Source organism: Zootoca vivipara, chromosome 12 (genome assembly GCF_965207765.1).
Source record: "Zootoca vivipara chromosome 12, rZooViv2.hap1.1, whole genome shotgun sequence".
NCBI classification, from domain to species: domain Eukaryota; kingdom Metazoa; phylum Chordata; class Lepidosauria; order Squamata; family Lacertidae; genus Zootoca; species Zootoca vivipara.
Genome location: NC_142595.1, coordinates 40,704,335 through 40,729,019, shown reverse-complemented (window position 1 = coordinate 40,729,019; position 24,685 = coordinate 40,704,335). Strand labels below are relative to the sequence as shown.

At 42.1% G+C, this 24,685-nt stretch overlaps 2 protein-coding genes across 2 annotated transcripts; both read right to left on the bottom strand.

Annotated features, from left to right (window-relative positions):
* Positions 1-2,072: 2,072 nt before the first annotated feature.
* LOC118095555 (vomeronasal type-2 receptor 26-like) lies at positions 2,073-11,579 on the bottom strand. Its single transcript, XM_035136804.3, has 6 exons — positions 11,335-11,579; positions 7,148-7,439; positions 4,979-5,836; positions 3,989-4,216; positions 3,594-3,720; positions 2,073-2,983 (listed from the first exon to the last, which is right to left on the bottom strand). Exons 1-6 carry the CDS (start codon positions 11,577-11,579, stop codon positions 2,073-2,075), a joined length of 2,661 nt encoding a protein of 886 aa, XP_034992695.3.
* A 5,599-nt stretch (positions 11,580-17,178) lies between these two features.
* LOC118095554 (vomeronasal type-2 receptor 26-like) lies at positions 17,179-24,037 on the bottom strand. Its single transcript, XM_035136803.3, has 5 exons — positions 23,750-24,037; positions 21,672-22,529; positions 19,106-19,333; positions 18,708-18,834; positions 17,179-18,089 (listed from the first exon to the last, which is right to left on the bottom strand). The coding sequence occupies exons 1-5, from the start codon at positions 24,035-24,037 to the stop codon at positions 17,179-17,181; spliced, it is 2,412 nt and encodes an 803-aa protein (XP_034992694.3).
* Positions 24,038-24,685: the final 648 nt, after the last annotated feature.

Genomic DNA, 24,685 nt, shown 5'->3' with positions numbered 1-24,685 from the left:
GGACTAGGCCTTTGGGGGTCCCTCCCAATGATACAATTCCACTTCAAAATGTCTTAATCCAGCCCTGCAGTGATTGGGGGCTCTCCTGCTCATTCTGCTGAGTGAACTTTTTAAACAGTTGTGAGGCAAGAAACCTGTTGATCTATAGAAAACCCAGGGCCGGCTATAAGGCAAGGCTGGGTGGCACAAGGTGCCAGGCCGCCGGGGCGCCACGCTGCTGCACCTGCGGCAGCCGTGCTGGGAAACGGGGAGGGGGAGCGCCGGAGGGATCTTTGCACCACGGCGCCAGGGCGCCAGATATGCTTAAGACGGCCCTGAGCAAACCATTAAAAGAGATACCAGTGGATCCCAACCTACTTCTACCGTAGGCAATGTGAAGATGTTGTCATACCACAATGTAATGGTAGGAGGGCAGAAAATATTCCCTTCACTAAAGATCAGTCTTCCCAGACAGCACTGTGCGAATGATCTGGTTTGGTTGCATGGAAGTTTGGATGCCCTACTTTCCACATAAAGTCTGCAGAACCCAGGCTAGAATTTGATTTGATTTGCATTAACTGGCTGTAACCTGCCCAGTGAAGCATGGGTAGTAATAGCAATAATGATGACAATGAAGAAAAAGAAGATGCTTATCAATACAGCTTAATCAAGAAAATAAATGGCTTAAGAATAACACCTCTGATCATTGACTTGTAAAGCCCTGAACGGCCTCGGTCCTGTATACCTGAAGGAGTGTCTCCACCCCCATCATTCATCCCAGTCACTGAGATCCAGCACTGAGAGCCTTATGGAGGTTCCCTCAGTGCGAGAAGTGAAGCTACAGGGAACCAGGCGGAGGGTCTTCTCGGTAGTGGTGCCTGCTCTGTGGAACACCCTCTCATCAGCTGTCAAGGAGATGAGTAGCTATATCAACTTTAGATTACATCTGAAGGCAGCCCTTAATAACATTGTAAGATTTACATCACAGATCCTGCATAGGTGCCTACCAGTAGAAACAATCAGGGTTTTCTAAATTGTGGCTTTGCAGCTATAGAACTCGATTCCTTCTGAGACTGGAAAGGCTCCATCTCTCATGTCAATTAACAGAACTTTACCAATTCAAAAGCACCCCTCTCTGGCTTGTAATGGCTAATATAAACTGGGGTTTTAATGGGGGATTTTTATACTGGGGTCTGGCTGACTGATAGTTAATTATGTGCTGATATTTAGGCATTAGTATTATTATGGGTACATGTGACAGAGCCTTTAGTGTTATCATCCCAAACTTGTGGAAAGCTCTAGTGCTACAGGTAAAACTCGGGAAATTAGAATATCGTCGAAAAGTGCATTTATTTCAGGAATGCAACTTACTATTTTTTCTTTTTCTTTTAATTTTTACAAATGCTTTCTTTTGGAAATTCCACAGTAATAAAACAAATAGTTACAATAATACAAAACTAAACATCACTATTACATTCCATGAATAACATTCCATTTATAATTGACCTGCATAACGACAAATAATTGCAATTACAACAAATAAAGGCTTGACATATTTTGCTTTGCAGGTCATGCATCTATCTCATATATTGGTTTCACCTTTTAAGTTGTGTTACTGAAATGAATGCACTTTTCGGCGATATTCTAATTTTCCGAGTTTCACCTGTACAGATCCAGCAGGTACCTTCTGTTTCAACCTTTAAATGCCTGCCGAAAGCTTTTTATGCCACCAGGCTCATGCATGGAATTAAGAAAATATATTTCCATGATGATTAGTTGATCATCTCAAATCTTAAATTTGTACATAGTTTTATTGCATTGCTGTAAGCAACTTTGATATTTATTTAAGAAACAGTGGAATATAAATACTTTTATAAATAAATGAACACATTTTCAAAAAGTGGCTTATAAACAAACTACTAGATGAGTAAACTGAGTAAAAGCCAAACCGGCTGGAATTTTACATCATCGGAAGTACTTTCCAAACATAAAAAAAGACATTGCATGTATTTCAGTTAAGGTTGTTTTAAAAAGACAAAACAACCAGAAAAGTGAGGGGGAAAGGAGTTACAAAAAAGCAAGGAGGAAACCTATCATATTTCACAGTTCTTTTTTCTTACAAGCTGATCCCTGGTGTTCAGCTCAGGCCTCAGAACAATAATATAAATTTTGGGGAGGAAGATGCAACCCAGCAACCCAGCGCTAGAAGTCAAGATAGAGAAGATCTCCACAGCCACCATATATTTTCCTTTGGTGCTCAGGTAGGTGGGGACAAAGGATAACCAAACACTGCAGAAGACCAGCATGCTGAAGGTGATGAGCTTGGCTTCATTGAAAGTATCAGGCAACTTCCGGGCAAAGAAAGCCACAGTGAAGCTGATGATGGCCAGAAGACCCATGTAGCCCAGGACAGTATAAAACATGGGGGCTGATCCTTCATTGCATTGCACAATGATTTGGGTAGTCTGTGAATGCATGTCAAACTCTGGGAAGGGAGGAGAGGTTGCCAACCACAGTGCACAGATGCCAGTTTGAAGAAGAGTGCAAATGATGATGACTGACACTGCCAGCCTCTTCCCCATCCATTTCCTCATCCTGTTTCCTGGCTTGGTGGCCATGAAGGCCAGAACCACAGTGATGGTTTTTGCCAACACGCAAGAAACAGCCAGGGAGAAGATGATTCCAAACACCGTTTGACGGAGTAGGCAGGTCACCTTTGCAGGCTCCCCAATGAATAAGAGGGAGCAGAGAAAGCAAAGCAATAGGGAAATGAGGAGGGTGCAGGTGATGTTCCAGTTGTTGGCCTTGACAATGGGAGTCTCCTGGTGTTGAATGAAGATCCACATTACCACTAGTGTGATCAGAAAAAGGGAAAGCGCAAATGAAGCCAGAATTATTCCCAAGGTCTCTCCATATGATAGATAACTTATAGTTTTAGCAATACAGCCATCCTGATTTCTGTTTGGATGCTGATCCTCTGGGCACTTGTTACAGAGCTCTGTGTCTGAAAGTTATAAATCTCAGTCATTGAAAATGTGCATGGATCTGATTCAGCATCAACTGTTTCATGGTGTGGCATGAAATATGGCATCAGTAACATTTCTCTTGGACAAGAAGAATGGAATCCCTTCCCCCTTTTTTGATGATAATGTGATAAAACAGAGGTCAACAACTTTTTTCAGCCGTGGGCTGGTTGGTCCACCGTCCCTCAGACCACGTGGGGGGCCGGACTATATTTTTTAAAAAAATATGAACGAATTCCTATGCCCCACAAATAACTTAGAGATGCATTTTAAATAAAATCACACATTCTACTCATGTAAAAGCACCAGGCAGGCCCCACAAATAACACAGAGATGCATTTAAATAAAAGGACACATTCTACTCATGTAAAAACACGCTGATTCACGGGCCGGATTGAGAAGGCGATTGGGCCGCATCCGGCCCATGGGTCTTAGGTTGCATACCCCTGTGATAAAACAAAGGAACACCCTTTCTAAGGACTTCTATCTGCAATGGCCCATTCACACATCAGAGTCATAGGGCTTTGTGAACATTTATTTTACAGACACCTGGATTAGCATTCCCCATGTAACTGTTCAGTCTCTACTTACCCATCAAGGCTGAAATCATGCCTTCAGAACATTGAGGACAATCATAACAACAAATCTGTTCCCCCTGCCGTGCCATCTTGTGTTGTCCAGAGTGGCAACCCTCAACACATGTGGATTGTGGTGTGATCTAAGAATATCCAGAAAGAAAGAATTTAAAGTATAAACAATTGGTATTGAACTGCCAGCCCACTGGGCTACTGAAGGCCCAACATGAATGTATAAAGATTACTCAGTCCTTACACCTCCTCATTCCCTCTCCTGGATTTCTGCAGATTCCTCCTGAAATACCTGCATGGAACCAGAACAGGTTGGACTTTACACCATTCTGTGTGGAACCAGGGGCAGGAGGGATTTGCTCAGAATCTATTGTTCAGGAGAATATCTGTGTTCCCCACCTGGTTAAACTTGTGATTCCACACAACAGCACTTCCATTGATGGTGAACTTCTTTCCTTCAGGAGCCTTTGGGTCAAGTCTTCCAATGTGAACTCTCTGTATGGACAAGTTGGGGAATGTGACTGTATTGACGATATCATATCCCGTTGCCCAGTCTCCATTTTCATCAAAAAAAAATTCTTCTCCAGCACTATTGTTGAAACGGATGTGTTTCAGAAAGGAGTGAAGCTACATAGATTGGAGAAGAAAAGGAAATGAACAGAATAAAATAGAATTGAATAATAGAATTGAAAAATTTATAATTGGCCAAGTACATTTCCCAACATACTTGGAATTTGTTTTGGCTACATTGCATTGTAAACATACACACACTCTTCCACTCACAATACAAATAAGCAAAGAAGCCCACCCATAATTGACCTCCCCTTCAGCTACACATCTACAAATTTAACAATTTAATAGCACAAAGGAAAAAACCTGTTCCTTTGCCTGGCCGATTTTGTATATGAAGACCTGTAGCGACGTCCAGATGGGAGTAAATGTAGCAGATGATGACATGGATGTAAAGGATCTGCTGCAATTCTCTCTGCTCTCTTCTTAACTCTGGTAGCATAGATTGTCTCTATTGTAGGCAAGCTAGCACCAGTGACCCTTTCTGCAATTCTTACAGCTCGTTGGAGCCTTTTCTGGTCTGTCTTGGAGGCTGTACCATACCAAGCAGGAATAGAATTACAGAGAACAGTTTCAATGATGTTTCCGTAAAATTGTATCAACACTTCCTGGGGCAATTTAAATTTCCTTAGTTGACGCAGGAAATACAACCTCTGGTGGACCTTTTTAATATTACTATTGATGTTGCTTTTGAGAAAATATAGAGCCCAGCAACTTAAAGGACTCTACTACTACAACCATGTTACCAAGGATGGAAATTGGCGACAGGACAGAAGAGTGCCTTCTGAAATCAATTACCATTGGGCATGAATTTCCTACCTGCCATGGGTAAACATCTGAGCCATTTCTTGTGGCAACATTGAGTGTTGCCTTCTGCCTAGATCTTGATGAAAACATGGTGTGGAGAGCATGTGCAACAGCGTACACTGCATTGTAAATACTGTAGCTCTGTCCAGACATTCCCATTTCAAAAACCAATCCAGAGAGGCTGTTCAAGTTCTCTTTTCCAGTACAGTTTTTTACGCCTTCTGCAACAATGCCCAGTGAGGGAAATGCGCACATAAATGAGACAGTCCAGAAATGATGGATGTAATAAAGTGTAGATTGATTAGGGTGTACAGTCTCAAGGAACTCTTCATATTTTGCCATATAATTTGTGTGGAGTGTGAAGGACAATGTGCCATTGAAGGTTTTTGGTGTGAATGCTAACTTAGCCAACACAGTTGTGAAATCCCACTGAGCTGTTATGATCCAAACCCTCTCTTCTGGCTTCCTTTCACGAACTTCATGCAGCAATAGAACCATTCGTAAGCTCTCCATAGTCCGTGACTCCCCGTGAACGAGAATCACATTGGTTACAGCCGAGAAAAGAACTGTGCTTATTCTCGCCAAGTTCTTATTTCCTAGAAGTGCTTTATCCCAGGCCTCCTCCGGCGTTGGAATGATTTCCTTAAAAGCAACACAAATATTGTTCTGGTGCAGCCAAGGCATGAGAGTCCTCAACAGTATTTCTCCAGTGTCGTCATCTGAAATAATAAGGCCAATCCAAGTCCATCGAAAATGCTGAAGCAGCTGAACAATCCCAACATACTGAAGACGTTCATTTGGCATCATCCGATAGACAGAAGGGAACTGTGTTTTATCGCTCAGTGCAGGGTCAAAGGATTTATAGCTGAGCTAAAAAACAGGAACAACACATATCTTTTTAGACCTAACCAAAAATTCAGATTTTTTCTTCGGTGATCTGGCAGGAGAGAACATTGAGGTCATTTTATATTTGATACAAATACTGCAGAGACTATAAACTCTCCAATACCACAAACTAGACATGATTACTGAGCTGATTAAAGATGAGAGAGAAACACATAAATTAGGTGGGCTGGGGGGAGGGGGGGGGAGGGAGTGCATATATACATGCCGACACTTTTATATGGGGCATATTTAAAATACTACACTTCATCCGAAGAGGACAGGGTGGTTTACAAGATAAAAACACAAAAATACGTACCATAACAGAAACAATACACACCCCAGTTTTAAAGAGTTTGTGTGGGTTCAAAGAGGCAGTCCTTGAGGTATTGCGGTTCTGAGCCATTTAAGGCTTTATAGGCCAAAACCAGCGCTTTGAGTTGGGCCTGGAGATTAATTTGCAGCCAGTGCAGTTGGGCCAGAATTGGTGTTATACGCTCAAACTGTCTTGTTTAATTAGCAAAATGCCTGGGAGAAGAGGAGTGTTTTCGCCTGGTGCCTAAAAATGAGTAATGAAGGCATCAGGCAAGACTCCTTGGGGAGAACATTTCACAAGAAGGGAGCCACCACAGAAAAGGCCCGTTCTCGTGTTGCCACCCCTCAGACATCTCCCAGGGGAGGCACATTACGAAGGCCCTCAGATGATGAGCGCAGAGTTTGTGTTGGTTCAAAGAGGCAGTCCTTGAGGTATTGTGGCTCTGAGCCATTTAAGGCTTTATAGGCCAAAACCAGCATTTTGTTGGGCCTGGAGACTAATTTGCAGCCAGTGCAGTTGGGCCAGAATTGGTGTTATAAGCTCAAACTGTCTTGCCCCATATGTGAGAAGAGCATTGTGAACTTGACTTCTTTTATATAAAAATTCAGAATATTTCTTATTGCAACTTACTATTCATTATTACTACTTAGGGAGAAAATGTTAAACTGGAGGAGGAATCGAGAAGGAAGAAAATGAGTGCAGATTAACTGTACTGATTAAATCCAGGGTTGTTCTGGCCTTTAATGAGGTGGTGCTGGCTGGCCAAACCACTCAAAAGGGCTTCTCATGTGACAGTGTACATTTCCTCCTGTCCATTCACATGGGTGGATAGTGAGGCCTTCTGGAACCCAGCTTCTATTGCATGCATTTCCCCATAGGGTCAAGTTAGCCCCTGTGTTAAACACGAGGAAAGTCATGGGTACACAAATGTGCTTGTTCCACTAAATACTCCTACTGGTTGCACCTATGTATACAGTACACACCTGCGGCATCTTATAGATATTTAAGATGTGGGGCATCTGCTTAGAGTTATGAGAGGTGAGTCCTCCAATGATGGCCATTAGTTTGTATGCCTTGTCACAGATGTAGTTAAGGGGGTTCCCCTGTCCTAGGAAAAGGAGTTCCATAGTCCCAGCACAGGATCCCACTTCATTGAAAGCAGTATGAGCAAAGATGGATGACAATGTTGTGTTAGGCAAGAGGTGGTCGTTATTGTTGATCTCATTCATGGCCAAAATAAAGGCAAGGACTTGATGGTAGTAATTCGGCATTATACTGCAATGATATTTCAATGTAGACTTAGGGCTGTCACATATCCAATGATTTACTGTACAGCGTGGACCTATTGACCACTGGAAACTATTCTTGAAGTACCAGGCACAGAGTTGTTCTGTGGGAATCATCTCTATAAGTTAGGGTTGCCATAAAAGTTGTTGTTCCCCAGAGGTATGGCAGCCCTAAAGGTAAAAGGACCCCCGACTGTTTTCCCAGTAGTGATTTATGGAAGTGAGAGCTGGGCCATAAAGAAGGCAGATCGCCGAAGAATTGATGCTTTTGAATTATGGTGCTGGAGGAGACTCTTGAGAGTCCCATGGACTGCAAGAAGATCAAACCTATCCATTCTTAAGGAAATCAGCCCTGAGTGCTCACTGGAAGGACAGATCGTGAAGCTGAGGCTCCAATACTTTGGCCACCTCATGACAAGAGAAGAATCATTGGAAAAGACCCTGATGTTGGGAAAGATTGAGGGCACTAGGAGAAGGGGACGACAGAGGACAAGATGGTTGGACAGTGTTCTCGAAGCTACGAACATGAGTTTGACCAAACTGCGGGAGGCAGTGCAAGACAGGAGTGCCTGGCGTGCTCTGGTCCATGGTGTCAAGAAGAGTCGGACACGACTAAACGACTAAACAACAACAACAACAACAAAAGTTGTTGTTCCCCAGAGGTATGGCAGCCCTAAAGGTATAAGGACCCCGACCATTCGGTCTAGTCACAGACGACTCTGGGGTTGCAGCGCTCATCTTGCTTTACTGGCCGAGCGAGCTGGCGTACAGCTTCCAGGTCATGTGGCCAGCATGACTAAGCCATTTCTGGTGAAACCAGACCAGCGCTCTGAAACGCCGCTTATCTTCTCGCCGGAGCAGTACCTATTTATCTACTTGCACTTTGACATGCTTTCAAACTGCTAGGTTGGCAGGAGGTGGGACCGAGCAACAGGAGCTCACCCCGTCGCGGGGATTCGAACCACCCACCTTCCGATTGGCAAGCCCTAGGCTCTGTGGTTTAACCCACAGCGCCACCCGCATCCCTCATGGCAGACCTACTATAAGTCATAGAATCATAGAAATGCAGAGTTCCTGTAATGCAGGAATATTCAGTTGCCCCACATGGGGATCGAACCTGCAACTTTGATGTTATCAGCACTATGCTCTCTAACCAACTGAGCTATTCAGTTTTACATATCATTAGCCTCGTCAGGGCTTTTTCCACTTCACTATCTTCTATGATAATACCTGCGAGGACTGTAATTCATTAGCTGTTTTCTCTGAGAGTGGCACAATCTTCTTTGAGGTGCTGCTCTCTCTCCTTGCATCCTATCTAGTCTATGACTAAGTGAATGAACAAAATAAAAAAAAAATCCTTCTGTAGCACCTTAAAGACCAACTAAGTTTTTATTTTGGTATGAGCTTTCGTGTGCATGCACACTTCTTCAGATACCTTCTGTAGCACCTTAAAGACCAACTAAGTTTTTCTGTAGCACCTTAAAGACCAACTAAGTTTTTTTCTGTAGCACCTTAAAGACCAACTAAGTTTTTACCTTAAAGACCAACTAAGTCACACGAAAGCTCATACCAAAATAAAAACTTAGTTGGTCTTTAAGGTGCTACAGAAGGAATTTTTTTTTATTTTACTTCGACCCAGACCAACACGGCTACCTACCTGTAACCTGAATGAACAAAGGCACACATACTTACTAACACTTCCCGAATGTGTGATTTGCTATCATTTTTAGCTTTAAAAAAGAATATAAAAAGAGCCTGATAGGTCAGGCCAACGTAGTCAGGCATCCTGTTCTCACAGTCCGTGTAGGGGAAGTTGTAAAGGATGACCTGGCATCCCAGACTACCTGCAAAAGTTAGTTCAGGAATAGGCACCTGCCCCATCAGAGGCACCGTATCAAACATACAACAAGAACCCAGGTTATGAATGGCAAATTCAGAAATACAACAGTGTAACCGGCCGATATTCTCAGTCACCAATTTATAGACATAGAACATTATAACATTACATTTATAGACATATAACATTATAACATTACATATTGCATTATAAGTCTAACCACCCTAAACACTTATGGAATAATTTGCCAGTGGGTCAATTCCTCAGACTAAAACGAAATTCATCTAAACCGCAAGATTTCGCTACTCATTCTAAACAACTTGCAACTTCTCTTATACAACGTTATCACTGTTATCAATTCAGCATTCCACAAAGCTCAGTTAAGAGATAGAACTTCTCTTCTTACTAACCATGTGAGTCACGATATAGGATCAGATTCTTCTCGCTTGATGGTCTCTCTTGAATATAACCATTTAACATCTGATATAGTTAAGATCATCTGGCATATCTTGCAAGATATCCCTGGATGCAATACTGTACCCCTATTTGCTAATTCGGGAGTCTCTTTAAGAAGAGGACATTAAAAAAGGACAACAATGCCATTCGTAACCTGGGTTCTTGTTATATGTTTGATACGGTTGTATGTTTGATACAGTTCGTATTAACCAGGGCTGAACTATCAGAGGCATCAGCTTGCAAAGGCAGTTGCGGCATGGCCAATGCCATGTTTGTGATGTGAGGATATTGGGAGAGTCCAGGGCAGACCCCAATGTGGTGGCCATGTGGCTCACTTCTACTCTGGGTGGGACCACAGGCAGGAAGCTGCTTCAATCTTCCCTCCCTTTTGTGGCAGGAAGAGGAGGAGCTGGCAGCTGGAAACAGATCGTGGTCAGCTCCCATTATTGGCACACTGTGCTTTTGGGACATAGCGGGACCTCGGCCCTTACCCCCAAAATATAGAGGAACGCAAAAGGACTCAGCCCCTAGGAATCAGTGCCCCTGTGCCCTACAGATTCTACTGGGAAGAAAGATGCAAAGAATTCATTCAGCTCCTTATGCTGCTTTTGCATACCATTGACTAACTACAGGTAGGTAGCCGTGTTGGTCTGAGTCGAAGCAAAATAGAAAAATTCCTTCAGTAGCACCTTAAAGACCAACTAAGTTTTTATTTTGGTATGAGCTTTCGTGTGCATGCACACTTCTTCAGATACACCATGTTGAACGTGTAAGCAGGGGAAAGGAATCCTATTTCATATGTGGTGGACCTGTCCCCAAATTTAAAAATTCTGGGACATGGTCTATGAAAAATTAAAGACAATGCTCAAACATTCTCTAAGAGCTCAGAGACCTTTTTACTGGGCATTATGACAATAAACATCCCAAAAGAAAGCAAAAGACTATTTCTATATGCAACAACTGCGGCTAGAGTATTAATTGCCAAATGCTGGATAGGGGATTTGATACCTTAAAGCACTGAGCCTAGGGCTTGCTGATCAGAAGGTCGGCGGTCCGAATCCCTGTGACGGGGTGAGCTCCCGTTGCTTGGTCCCAGCTCCTGCCAAGCTAGCAGTTCGAAAGCACATCAAATAGGATAAATACATAAATAGGAACCGCTATAGCGGGAAGGTAAACGGCGTTTCCATGTGCTGCTCTGGTTTGCCAGAAGCGGCTTTGTCATGCTGGCCACATGACCTGGAAGCTATACGCCGGCTCCCTCGGCCAATAATGTGAGATGAGCGCGCAACCCCAGAGTCGGTCACGACTGGAACTAATGGTCAGGGGTCCCTTTACCTTTTAAGGAAGAGTGGCAAATGAAATTGTGTGAATATGTTGAGCTCACCAAAATGACAGCAGCAATAAGAAATAACAATAAGAATAAGAAATGACAGCAGCAATAAGAAATTAAGGATTTGGATTTCCACAAGAGCATTTAGAATCATTTCTACCAGTGGAGAGCAATGGTTCTTTCACAATAAGGACTTCTCTTCATCGACCCTCTTCTGATCCCATGTTTACACTTTGCTATTTAGTTGGATGTCTTACTTACTTGGAATGAAGTTTCTCATCTGGATTCGTATCAAATGGAATCTCCACAAGGCTATGAATTAGAAATGAGGCAAATTCACCAATGACAATATTCTCCGGGATGGTGAACCCATTTCGAACCTTGGGCTGCGGCCCCATTGCATTGTGGACCTTCTTGTTGACAACCTGAGGCAGGTGCATCAGCAAAATGAGCAGCAGGAATGATGTCCATCTGGCTACCAGAAAATCTTGCCCCCAACTGGTCATCTTCAATGGGACAGAAAAACAGAACATGAGTATTTGGTGGGCGGCAAGGGAGAAGAATGCTTCAAAGCCTCATCAGAGTTAATTTTCAGACATATTTGACAGAATGCTTCAAAGAGCTGTGCGTGAAAAGTTGTTTTTAGACTCACCTTTATAGTTGTGGAGTAGCTTTCCACCAATATTTAAGGTGGATACATCTATTGTTCTCTTTCTGATTGTGTTGGGATCCCACTACAATTACATGAGGACTACCAGTATGATAATTATAGGGTAGGTAAGTACCTTTTCCAAGATTCTCACCTCTCAGCAAAGTTAAGAAAAACATCTTTAGCTTCTTCATATCCATGTGGGCTAATGAAATGTTCAGTGCTGAAACCGAGGGCAGGCTAGGTTTTTAGTAGGGTAGGAATGCTCCTATAGCTAAGTAGAGTAATAAAACCCAGATTCTGTAATAAGAAGCATTAAATTTCTATAACTTAAAAAAATCTATCGGTCTATTATTGTGAAACATGGACTAAATCCTCTATGTGATTTGGTCTATGAAAGAAGCAAGTTCCTTTGCTACTTTCTCTTATTCATTGGCAGGTTCAATTAGCTCAATCCAGCTGTTAATCAAGCTCAGGAAAGTTTGCAGGTTATTAATATGGATGTCCTAGGATGTATAAGAAAGGCGAAGGTAAATGCACATTGTGTTTTTTATGAATTAGTAACAGTAGTTCGCAAAAAGCATGATCGAATCTGTCTCCCCCACCCCCACATACACTTTAGATGCTAAGAGTGGAAGCAGATGAGGCAACAAAGTAAAAAAAAGTGGATATTTAACACTTCACAAAGTGCTTCAAAAACAAAAATAGTACACACAACCTAGTCTATAAGTGAACATTCTCAAAATAAAAATAATCATCAGATGACAATGAAGAAAAATGGAATTATCAGTCGGTAGCATAATATTTTTTCCTCACAAGCTGATCCTTGGTGTTCAGCTCAGGCCTCAAAACAATAATATAGAATTTGGGGAGGAAGATGCAACCCAGCAACCCAATGCTAGAAGTCAAGATAGAGAAGATCTCCACGGTAACCATTTATTTTCCTTTGGTGCTCAGATAAGTGGGGACTAGAGTAATGACTTTTTTACAACCTCATTTCCCTGTATCAAAATTCGATGAGCCTTCATTAAAGATTAGATAAAATCTTAGTTTCAAAGAGATTTGACAAAAAAAAACATCACACACAAAATGATTTTAAAAATTTTATTTATCAGTTTTTTGACCATTTTTGAAGTCACTGTAAGCAGATATAAAATTGAACCCAAGCTTTAGAGTCACATACATAAAACATTATATAGGGTCATCAAACACACAAGGAAGCTTTTTTTAGCTGCAGTAACAGTATAGAGGACGATGTTTTGCTACCTCTCCTTTAGGTTTTCTTCCCAGCATGTCCGGCAGGGTCTGCTGGCTGAGTTTTGAGGTCCCAAAAAGGGGCTTTTAACTTGCGCAGGTGTGACATTTGTATACCCTATGTTGCTAAGAACACTCCCCATTGTGGAATGTGGTGTTGTGTCCAAATTGGATATGAAATATATATAGAATTGTTAATACAATTTTATGAAATGGTAAAACGGCATACAAAAACATTAAAAACAGTTTGTGCGTGACCTTTTTAAATATTTCAATGGAATATACCTCATTTTATTTTAAATTTTTTTTTTAATTTTTTTTTTTTTTAAAAAATAAAGACTTTATTGTTTAAAATAATACAGAGTAGAACATATGCATGATATAAATACAACGATAGTTTCCTCCTCCTCGTATCTCATACAAAAGAAAAATAAATAAATACAGAAGAACTAAATACATAATTCAAAATACAAAATAAATTCTTCGCAATGTGAACCGTATATTATCTTTGTGTTAAGTCCTATTTCTTCCTTCTTGGAAACTTCCCGTCCTTCCAATATTACACTTCCAAATTCTTTGTTTTCTACGGGTCTTCGTTATAACTTTCTTCCTTTCTTCTCAATTTTCCCTTAATCTCATTTTTATATTACAAACGTTAATCTATATCTGCCAATATGGAATTATTAGGATAATACATTTTTAAGTATTTTTTGTAGACCTTCCACTCTTTGGATACTTTTTGTGTTGATGATTCTCTTACTGAGTCAGTGAGTTTAGCCAGTTGTACATATTCTAGCATAAGTGTTTGCCACTCCAATATAGTGGGTAAGGTCTCACTCTTCCACTTTCTTGCCACTAATACCCTGGCCGCAGTCATTGCATACAGCAGTAAGGATTTTGTTTCTTTTGGAGTTTCTGGTGGTAGTATGTTTAATAAGAATAGTTCCGGCCTTTTTTTTATTGACTGTTTAAATAGTTTTTTGATTTCTTCGTATATATTATTCCAATATCTTTTAATTTCCTGGCAGGTCCACCACATGTGGTAATATGTTCCAATTTCTTTTTTACAACGCCAGCATTGGGGACTTGGTCCTCCATACATTTTTGCAAGTTTTTTGGGGGTATAGTGCCACCTATAGAATACTTTCATATTATTCTCCTGCAGACTGTAGCATGCTGTGAATTTCATATTATCAGCCCACATTTTCTCCCATTGATCCATTTGTATGTTGTGGCCGATGTCCTGGGCCCACTTAATCATCACAGCTTTAGTCTGCTCCTCCTTTGTTTCCCACTCCAGGAGGTAATCATATACCAAGGAAATATTCTTCTTTTTAATCCTGATTAAATTTGTTTCAAATTTTGACGTTTCAGTTGCCAATCCTTCCTTTATATCTGTTTTAAATTTTTGATTTAATTGAAAGTATTGAAACCAATCCGTTAGATGTTTTTTGATTTCCTCATGTTCTTTCAACACTAATTTTCCTTCTTTGATTTCTAATACATCTCTATATGTTAGCCAATCATTTCTCATATTTCTTCTTTTCACCGCTACTGCTTCTAGCGGTGATGTCCAGAGTGGAATTTTTGGTTCTAATATTCCTTTGTATTTGGTCCAAATATTAAACAAAGATTTCCTTACTATATGATTTAAAAAACCCCTGTGTGCTTTGATTTTCCCATATATTAAATAGGAGTGCCATCCGAACCTCGTGTCGTGGCCTTCAAGATCTAAAATATCCGTTCTTTCTAATTTAATCCATTCTCCCAACCAGATTAATCCTGCTGCTGCGTGATAGAGTTCTAGATCAGGCAAGGCAAATCCTCCTCTTGTTTTCTTATCAATCAGAAGTTGGTGCTTTATTCTAGGCTTCTTGCCATTCCACACAAATCTTGCTATCTCCCTTTTCCACTCTTTAAAGCATTTAGATCCTCCTAATATTGGGATGGCTTGAAATAAGAACATCATCTTTGGCAAGATGTTCATCTTAACTGCCGATATTCTCCCCCATAGTCATTAATAGGCAATCGTTCATCCATTTGTGCTACAGGAAATAATTTTTGAGGAAAGAAAATGAAAAAGTCATCACCCTAGTGGGGACAAAGGACAGCCAAACACTGCAGAAGACCAGCATGCTGAAGGTGATGAGCTTGGCTTCATTGAAAGTATCAGGCAACTTCCTGGCCAAGAAAGCCACAGAGAAGCTGATGATGGCCTGAAGACCCATGTAGTGACGGACAGTATAAAACATGAAATCTGATCTTTCATTGCACTGCACAATGATTTGGCCAATCTAGGAGTGCATGTATAATATGTTAAAATAAGCCATTCATGTTTTATTTATATTTAGGATATATACTTTACAGAGCACATCTCAAAAACTGGAGTATAAAGGTATAAAGGTAGGAGAAGAGAATACAAAGGCAAACTAATGTGCTAAGTACTTTACAAATACAAATGTTGACATGGCAATATCTGTTGCATTTAATTCTTAAAGAGACAATGCATTATGGGAAACAGGTAAGGAATAATTTACAAGAACAAGAACAAAGGAGGAAGTCACTCAGATATCACACTCTATTTCCTGGTGTTCAGCCCAGGTCTCAGCACCATTAATGTAGGGTTTTTTAATTGGGGGGGGGGAGAGATGCAACTCAGCAACCCAGCGCTAGAGGCCATGTGGATGTAAGAAAGATCCACATTCACCATATATTTCCCTATGGTGGTTGGGTTCCTACTGAGAGTGTTTGGCGAGCCAACATGACAGTGATGAGGGATTGAGGATTGGAGTGATGGCAGTGGGCAAAGTTGTGTTTGTATTTTAATAAAATCCTTTAAAAAGAGGAATGGATGAATGGGACCATTTTGCTCCTTTCATTTTCAAATCCATACTTCATGCACATTTTTCTGTGCATTTATTGTAACATAAGACATGTCTGCAAGCTATTCTCCCTTATAAAATTTTTTTGTGTGTGTTATTTCCACTAATATGTTGCTGCATAGTTCGTTTCTGTGTTGGTATTTATGTTTTAGTATTATTATGAAGAGAATGTTTAAAAATTATTTTTGTTTTCTATTATTTGAAAATAATCCTACTTTCTGCAGTCCTGGAAGGGCGCTGAGCTTACTGACTCACAAGAAACTAGAAGGCAAGTTCTGCTTTATAATTACTCTCTGGCACCAGCTCTATTATGTTATCTTGCCATTTGGAGGGAAAGCACCTTAGAAGAGAAGACGCTGAACTCTCCAGTGTTGCTAAGCTGGTGAATTTTAATTTATGGGGTTATGGATGAGAGATGCTGAATCTTCCAGTTCTTAAGCAAGATATTTATATCCAGGCCTAAATTTCCTAAAACGCTCCTCGAAGCAATTCTATATTACATTCTTCCCAGAAGTGGTAGCAAGCCTGCGAGGAATATTTTAAGTATTTTCTTTTTTAAAAAAAAAATCTGCAAACTGAATTATGGGCAACGGAAAACAGGGGCGCGGAAGGGGCGCCGAACGCTGGTGTCTGCCTCCACACGCCTCTGCTGTTGAGCGGCTTCAGGCAGCTCTCCAGAGGCACGTGGGGAGTGCTGGCCTGGGGCCGCCTGAACAGCTGAGAGGCACAGTGTGGCAGCCCCATGCTCACACTCCCCGCGTGCCTCCGGAGCTTCGCGCGGGGAGCGGGAGCCTGGGGCTGCCTCCTCCGCGCCTCTCAGTTTTTGAGCGGCTTCAGGCTGCTCTCTGGAGGCGCGCAGGGAGTGTGAGCCTGGGGCTGCCTCCTGCCCGCCTCTCAGCTCACCGTGCGCCCCTCCTGCCCGCCTCAGTCACGGGGGGGCGCCAGAGGGATCTTGGCACCAGGGCGCCAGATATGGTTAAGACGGCCCTGAAGATAATGACGAGGCATTATCCTCTCTGAAGCCTAAACAATCAAGGACTGACTCACTCCCCCCTAAAGGTGAGAGCGGCCTCATGGAGTGTACCTATATGGTAGAAACTCAAACCTACTTTCTGCAGCAGGTTCTCTAAAAATTATAAACAAGCTACTGGGAAACCAGAGTACTACAAAGCCAAACTACTTGGACATTTTGCATCTTGCTTTGTACTTGGCAAACATAAAAGTAGAAAAGGCAATGTTTGTGGGCTTAGATTCATAAACAGGAAAAGATATCAGGGGAATGGTTAAGAAACAATTTACAGGAAGGAAGGGAGAAATCATTCAGAAATGACCATTCTTTTTCCTTACTAACTGATCCCTGGTGTTCAGCTCAGGTTTTAGTGCAATAATGTAGAATTTGGGGAGGAAGATGCAAACCAATAATCCAGCACTAGAGGCCAGGATAGAGAAAATCTCCACAGCGACCATGTATTTCCCCTTGGTGCTCAGGTAGGTGGGGACAAAGGATAACCAAACACTGCAGAAGACCAGCATGCTGAAGGTGATGAGCTTGGCTTCATTGAAAGTATCAGGCAACTTCCTGGCTAAGAAAGCCACAGTGAAGCTGATGATGGCCAGAAGACCCATGTAGCCCAGGACAGTATAAAACATGGGGGCTGATCCTTCATTGCACTGCACAATGATTTGGGTAGTCTGTGAATGCATGTCAAACTCTGGGAAGGGAGGAGAGGTTGCCAACCACAGTGCACAGATGCCAGTTTGAATAAGAGTGCAAAGGATGATGACTGACACTGCCAGCCTCTTCCCCATCCATTTCCTCATCCTGTTTCCTGGCTTGGTGGCCATGAAGGCCAGAACCACAGTGATGGTTTTTGCCAACACGCAAGAAACAGCCAGGGAGAAGACGATTCCAAACACCGTTTGACGGTGAAGGCAGGTCACCTTTGCAGGCTCCCCAATGAATAAGAGGGAGCAGAGAAAGCAAAGCAATAAGGAAATGAGGAGGGTGCAGGTGATGTTCCAGTTGTTGGCCTTGACAATGGGAGTCTCCTGGTGTTGAATGAAGATCCACATTACCACAAGTGTGATCAGAAAAAGGGAAAGCGCAAATGAAGCCAGAATTATTCCCAAGGTCTCTCCATATGATAGATAACTTATAGTTTTAGCAATACAGCCATCCTGATTTCTGTTTGGATGTTGATCCTCTGGGCACTTGTTACAGTGGTCTGCACCTGAAAGTTATAAATCTCAATCATTGAAAATGTGCATGGATCTGATTCAGCATCAACTGTTTCATGGTGTGGCATGAATTATGGCTTCGGTAACATTTCTCTTGGACAAGAAGAATGGAAGCCCTTCCCCCTTTTTTTGATGATAATGTGATAACACAGAGGTCAGCAACTTTTTTCAGCCGTGGGCTGGTACATCGTCCCTCAGACCATATGGGGGGCCGGACTATATTTTGAAAAAAACCATGAACGAATTCCTATGCCCCACAAATAACTCAGAGATGCATTTTAAATAAAATCACACATTCTACTCATGTAAAAGCACTAGGCAGACCCCACAAATACCCCAGAGATGCATTTAAATAAAAGGACACATTCTACTTATGTAAAAACACACTGATTCCCGGACCGTCCACAGGCCGGATTGAGAAGGCGATTGGGCCGCATCCGGCCCATGGGCCTTAGGTTGCATACCCCTGTGATAAAACAAAGGAACACCCTTTCTAAGGACTTCTATCTGCAATGGCCCATTCACACATCAGAGTCATAGGCCTTTGTGAACATTTATTTTACAGACACCTGGATTAGCATTCCCCATGTAACTGTGCAGTCTCTACTTACCCATCAAGGCTGAAATCATGCCTTCAGAGCACTGAGGACAATCATAACAACAAATCTGTTCCCCCTGCCGTGCCATCTTGTGTTGTCCAGGGTGGCAACCCTCAACACATGTGGATTGTGGTGTGATCTAAGAATATCCAGAAAGAAAGAATTATAAGAAGTATAAACAATTGGTATTGAACTGCCAGCCCACTGGGCTACTGAAGGCCCAACATGAATGTATAAAGATTACTCAGTCCTTACACCTCCTCATTCCCTCTCCTGGATTTCTGCAGATTCCTCCTGAAATACCTGCATGGAACCAGAACAGGCTGGACTTTACACCATTCTGTGTGGAACCAGGGGCAGGAGGGATTTGCTCAGAATCTATTGTTCTGGAGAATATCTGTGTTTCCCACCTGGTTAAACTTGTGATTCCACACAACAGCACTTCCATTGATGGTGAACTTCTTTCCTTCAGGAGCCTTTGGGTCAAGTCTTCCAACGTGAACTCTCTGTATGGACAAGTTGGGGAATGTGACGGTATTGACGATATCATATCCCGTTGCCCAGTCTCCATTTTCATCAAAAAAAATTTCTTCTCCAGCACTGTTGTTGAAACAGATGTGTTTCAGAAAGGAGTGAAGCTACATAGATTGGAGAAGAAAAGGACATGAACAGAACAGAACAGAACAGAATAGAATAATAGGATGGAACAGAATAATTTATTATTGGCCAAGTACATTTTCCAACATACTTGGAATTCGTTTCGGCTACATTGCAATGTAAACACACACACACACACACACACACACACTGATCGACTCACAGTACAAATAAGCAAAGAAACCCACCCATAATTGACCTCCCCTTCTACACATCTACAAATTTAACAATTTAATGGCACAAGGGAAGAAACTGTTCCTGTGCTTGGCCAATTTTGTATATGAAGACCTGTAGTGACGTACAGATGGGAGTAAAACTTGCAGATGATGACCGGGGTGTAAAGGATCTGCTGCAATTCCCTCTGCTCTCTTCTTATCTCTGGTATCATATTGTAGGCAAGCTAGCACCAGTGACCCTTTCTGCAATTCTTACAGCTCGTTGGAGCCTTTTCTTGTCTGTCTTGGAGGCTGTACCATACCAAGCAGGAATAGAATTACAGAGAACAGTTTCAATGATGCTTCCGTAAAATTGGATCAACACTTCCTGGGGCAATTTAAATTTCCTTAGTTGACGCAGGAAATACAACCTCTGGTGGACCTTTTTAATAATACTATTGATGTTGCTTGGCCAATTTAACTTTTGAGAAAATATAGAGCCCAGGAACTTAAAGGACTCTACTACTACAACCATGTTACCAAGGGTGGAAATTGGCAGCAGGACAGAAGAGTGCCTTCTGAAATCAATTACCATTTCAACTGTCTTTTGGGCATTTAGTACCAAATTATTTCTGGTGCACCACAAAACAAGATGGTCTACTTCCCGCCTATACGCAGATTCATCCTCCTCCTGCATAAGCCCAATAACTGTTGTGTCATCAGCAAATTTCAAGATCTTAATTGATGGATCAGTTGAGGTACAGTCATTTGTGTATAGAGAGAAAAGCAGTGGGGAAAGGACACACCCTTGAGGAGCACCTGTACTGATGGTATTGTTGCTCGATATAATTTTCCCCAACCTCACCTGCTGCCTCCTGTCTGTTAAAAAGCTGTATATCCATCAGCAAACAGGGGCAGGTACATTAAGATGAACTAATTTAGAAAACAATTTAGATGGGGCAATAGTATTAAAAGCTGAGCTAAAGCCAATGGCAGAAACAGTTACTGTGATTTACCTGGAATTTACTTTCTTGTTTTGGGGTTCATAGACACTTCTACTTTTCCCATTCCTGGAAAGTGTGTGTTTCCACTTGACCTACACCTCCTAGGCAAGGGACCTGGGTGACGCTGTGGTCTAAACCACTGAGCCTCTTGGGCTTGCCGATCATAAGGCCGGCGGTTTGAATCCCTGTGACGGAGCGAGCTTCCATTGCTCTGTCCCAGCTCCTGCCAACCTAGCAGTTCGGAAGCATGCCAGTGAATAGGTATCACTGTGGTGGGAAGGTAAATGTTGTTTCCAGGTGCTCTGGTTTCTGTCATGGTGTTCCATTGCACCAGAAGCGGTTTAGTCATGTTGGCCACATGGCCTGGAAAGCTGTCTGTGGACAAACACCGGCTCCCTCGTCCTGAAAGTGAGATGAGCACTGTAGACCCATAGTCACTTTTGCCCAGACTTAACCATCCTGGGGTCCTTTACCTTTACCTTACACTTCCTAGGCACAGGTCTGAGGCATTTTTCTCTTGCCTCACTTCTTTCCTAGGGAAAACTTACTCTTTGTTTTGCTCCAGTTGAGTGCAAAGGAAAAGTTTTCCCCCAGGGAAAGGAGCAGAACAGCAGTGGAACAAGAAGAAGTATGGACAGTCACTCTAATATCATACTCAACTAGCTCCTTCTTACTAATGTGTGGGGGATATAAAGTCAATGGAAAATAAAGCATTTCCCATCCTGCAAATATACTGTGGGATGGGAGGGGGAGTGCTGTTAAAAGATATCAATTAACATGGCTGCCATAACAAGATATGAGGCCAATGTTGAAAATACTTTGTTCACAACCTGTACAACCTCCCTGAACTTTGTCAGTTCCAGATGCCTTGGAATTCAGGTCACATCATTCCTGACCGTTGGTCATTTTGGCTGGTGCAAAAGGAAACTGTAGTCAGCAACATTTGGGGGATACCAGGTTGGGGAAAGCTAGCAGAGAACATTTCAAAATTCTGTGAAGAAACACAGCATCTTAAATCAATACGGTTCATCAGGCCAAGCTCAGTATTTGTATATGTATGTGTGTTGTTACTGAATCCAATTCAATAAACTGCTAAGTAACAAACCTGAATCCAGCATTCATGGTCATATATTAAGTAGAGGTGGGCATGAATTCCCTACCTGCCATGGGTAAACATCTGAGCCATTTCTTGTGGCAACATTGAGTGTTGCCTTCTGCCTAGATCTTGATGAAAACATGGTGTGGAGAGCATGTGCAACAGCATAAACTGCATTGTAAATACTGTAGCTCTGACCAGACATTCCCATTTCAAAAACCAATCCCGAGAGGCTCCTCAAGTTCTCTTTTCCAGTACAGTTTTTTACGCCTTCTGCAACAATGCCCAGTGAGGGTAATGCACACATAAATGAGACAGTCCAGAAATGATGGATGTAATAAAGTGTAGATTGATTAGGGTGTACAGTCTCAAGGAACTCTTCATATTTTGCCATATAATTTGTGTGGAGTGTGAAGGACAAGGTGCCATTGAAGGCTTTTGGTGTGAATGCAAACTTAGTCACCACAGTTGTGAAATCCCACTGAGCTGTTATGATCCAAACCCTCTCTTCTGGCTTTCTTTTATGAAATTCATGCAGATATAGAACCATTCGTAAGCTCTCCATAGTCCGTGACTCCCCGTGAACGAGAATCACATTGGTTACAGCCGAGAAAAGAACTGTGCTTATTCTCGCCAAGTTCTTATTTCCTAGAAATGCTTCATCCCAGGCCTCCTCCGGCGTTGGAATGATTTCCTTAAAAGCAACACAAATATTGTTCTGGTGCAGCCAAGGCATGAGAGTCCTCAACAGTATTTCTCCAGTGTCGTCATCTGAAATAATAAGGCCAATCCAAGTCCATCGAAAATGCTGAAGCAGCTGAACAATCCCAACATACTGAAGACGTTCATTTGGCATCATCCGATAGACAGAAGGGAACTGTGTTTTATCGCTCAGTGCAGGGTCAAAGGATTTATAGCTGAGCTAAAAAACAGGAACAACACATATCTTTTTAGACCTAACCAAAAATTCAGATTTTTTCTTCGGTGATCTGGCAGGAGAGAACATTGAGGTCATTTTATATTTGATACAAATACTGCAGAGACTATAAACTCTCCAATACCACAAACTAGACATGATTACTGAGCTGATTAAAGATGAGAGAGAAACACATAAATTAGGTGGGCGGGGGGGAGGGGGGGGGAGGGAGTGCATATATACATGCCGACACTTTTATATGGGGCATATTTTAAAAAGAAAAGTTAACAAAAGGATTCCAGTTCTATTCCTTATTATTTATTAAATTTTTATACTACACTTCATCTGAAGAGGACAGGGTGGTTTACAAGATAAAATCACAAAAATATGTACCATAACAGAAACAATACCCATCCCAGTTTTAAAGGCCATAGGTTGTTTAATTAGCTAAATGCCTGGGAGAAGAGGAGTGTTTTTGCCTGGTGCCTAAAAATAAGTAATGAAGGCATCAGGCAAGACCCCTTGGGGAGAACATTTCAGAAGAAGGGAGCCACCACAGAAAAGGCCCGTTCTCGTGTTGCCACCTGTCAGACATCTCCCAGGGGAGCCACATTACGAAGGCCCTCGGATGATGAGCACAGAGTTTGTGTTCGTTCAAAGAGGCAGTCCTTGAGGTATTGCGGTTCTGAGCCATTTAAGGCTTTATAGGCCAAAACCAGCATTTTGTTGGGCCTGGAGACTAATTTGCAGCCAGTGCAGTTGGGCCAGAATTGGTGTTATAAACTCAAACTGTCTTGCCCCATATGTGAGAAGAGCATTGTGAACTTGACTTTTTTTATATAAAAATGCAGAAAATTTCTTATTGCAACTTATTATTCATTATTACAACTTAGGGAGAAAATGTTAAACTGGAGGAGGAATTGAGAAGGAAGAAAATGAGTGCAGATTAACTGTACTGATTAAATCCAGGGTTGTTCTGGCCTTTAATGAGGTGGTGCTGGCTGGCCAAACCACTCAAAAGGGCTTCTGATGCGACAGTGTACATTTCCTCCTGTCCATTCACATGGGTTGATAGTGAGGCCTTCTGGAACCCAGATTCTATTGCATGCATTTCCCCATAGGGTCAAGTTAGCCCCTGTGTTAAATACGAGGAAGGTCATGGGTACACAAATGTGCATGTTCCACTAAATACTCCTACTGGTTGCACCTATGTATACAGTACACACCTGCGGCATCTTATAGATATTTAAGATGTGGGGCATCTGCTTAGAGTTATGAGAGGTGAGTCCTCCAATGATGGCCATTAGTTTGTATGCCTTGTCACAGATGTAGTTAAGGGGGTTCCCCTGTCCTAGGAAAAGGAGTTCCATAGTCCCAGCACAGGATCCCACTTCATTGAAAGCAGTATGAGCAAAGATGGATGACAATGTTGTGTTAGGCAAGAGGTGGTCGTTATTGTTGATCTCATTCATGGCCAAAATAAAGGCAAGGACTTGATGGTAGTAATTCGGCATTATACTGCAATGATATTTCAATGTAGACTTAGGGCTGTCACATATCCAATGATTTACTGTACAGAGTGGACTTATTGACCACTGGAAGCTATTCTTGAAGTACCAGGCACAGAGTTGTTCTGTGGGAATCATCTCTATAAGTTAGGGTTGCCATAAAAGTTGTTGTTCCCCAGAGGTATGGCAGCCCTAAAGGTAAAAGGACCCCGACCGTTAGCTCTAGTCGCGGACGACTCTGGGGTTGCAGCGCTCATCTGGCTTTACTGGCCGGGTGAGCTGGCGTACAGTGTAGGGTTTCTGTAGATTGGTAAAGGGATTCATGGAATATGCTGGTGAAGGATTAATTGAGCAGGATATTCCTGGATTAATAAATTCAGTTGAATAGGGTGTTCTTTGTCCAAACCAGGCTTCTAACATGTCTTCTGGCACATAAATCTACAGGCCTTGCTACATGTGGTAAACAAGCACATTGCAAGTGGTTGTAAATTGGTTTAAGCCATTTGTCTAAACATATGGCTCAGCAGATTTGGCCAAAAGGGCATCTGCAGATCTTCCTTTCCTGGCTGACTTTGTAGAGGTGATAAATCCTTTTCCCTGTGTGCCACTGCCTTGATAATCCTCTCAGGAATTTCCTCCCCCCTTTTCCTGTTT

Excerpts from the sequence above, each read along its gene's own strand:
- LOC118095555 (XM_035136804.3), bottom strand. The coding sequence starts at position 11,579 with ATGACCAGTTGGGGGCAAGATTTTCTGGTAGCCAGATGGACATCATTC. Across the intron at positions 5,837-7,147 it reads ATATCTATAAGATGCCGCAG|CTCAGCTATAAATCCTTTGA; the intron begins GTGTGTACTGTA and ends CCTGTTTTTTAG. Across the intron at positions 4,217-4,978 it reads CAGATGTTTACCCATGGCAG|CTTCACTCCTTTCTGAAACA; the intron begins GTAGGAAATTCA and ends CAATCTATGTAG.
- LOC118095554 (XM_035136803.3), bottom strand. The coding sequence starts at position 24,037 with ATGCCGAATTACTACCATCAAGTCCTTGCCTTTATTTTGGCCATGAAT. Across the intron at positions 22,530-23,749 it reads ATATCTATAAGATGCCGCAG|CTCAGCTATAAATCCTTTGA; the intron begins GTGTGTACTGTA and ends CCTGTTTTTTAG. Across the intron at positions 19,334-21,671 it reads CAGATGTTTACCCATGGCAG|CTTCACTCCTTTCTGAAACA; the intron begins GTAGGGAATTCA and ends CAATCTATGTAG.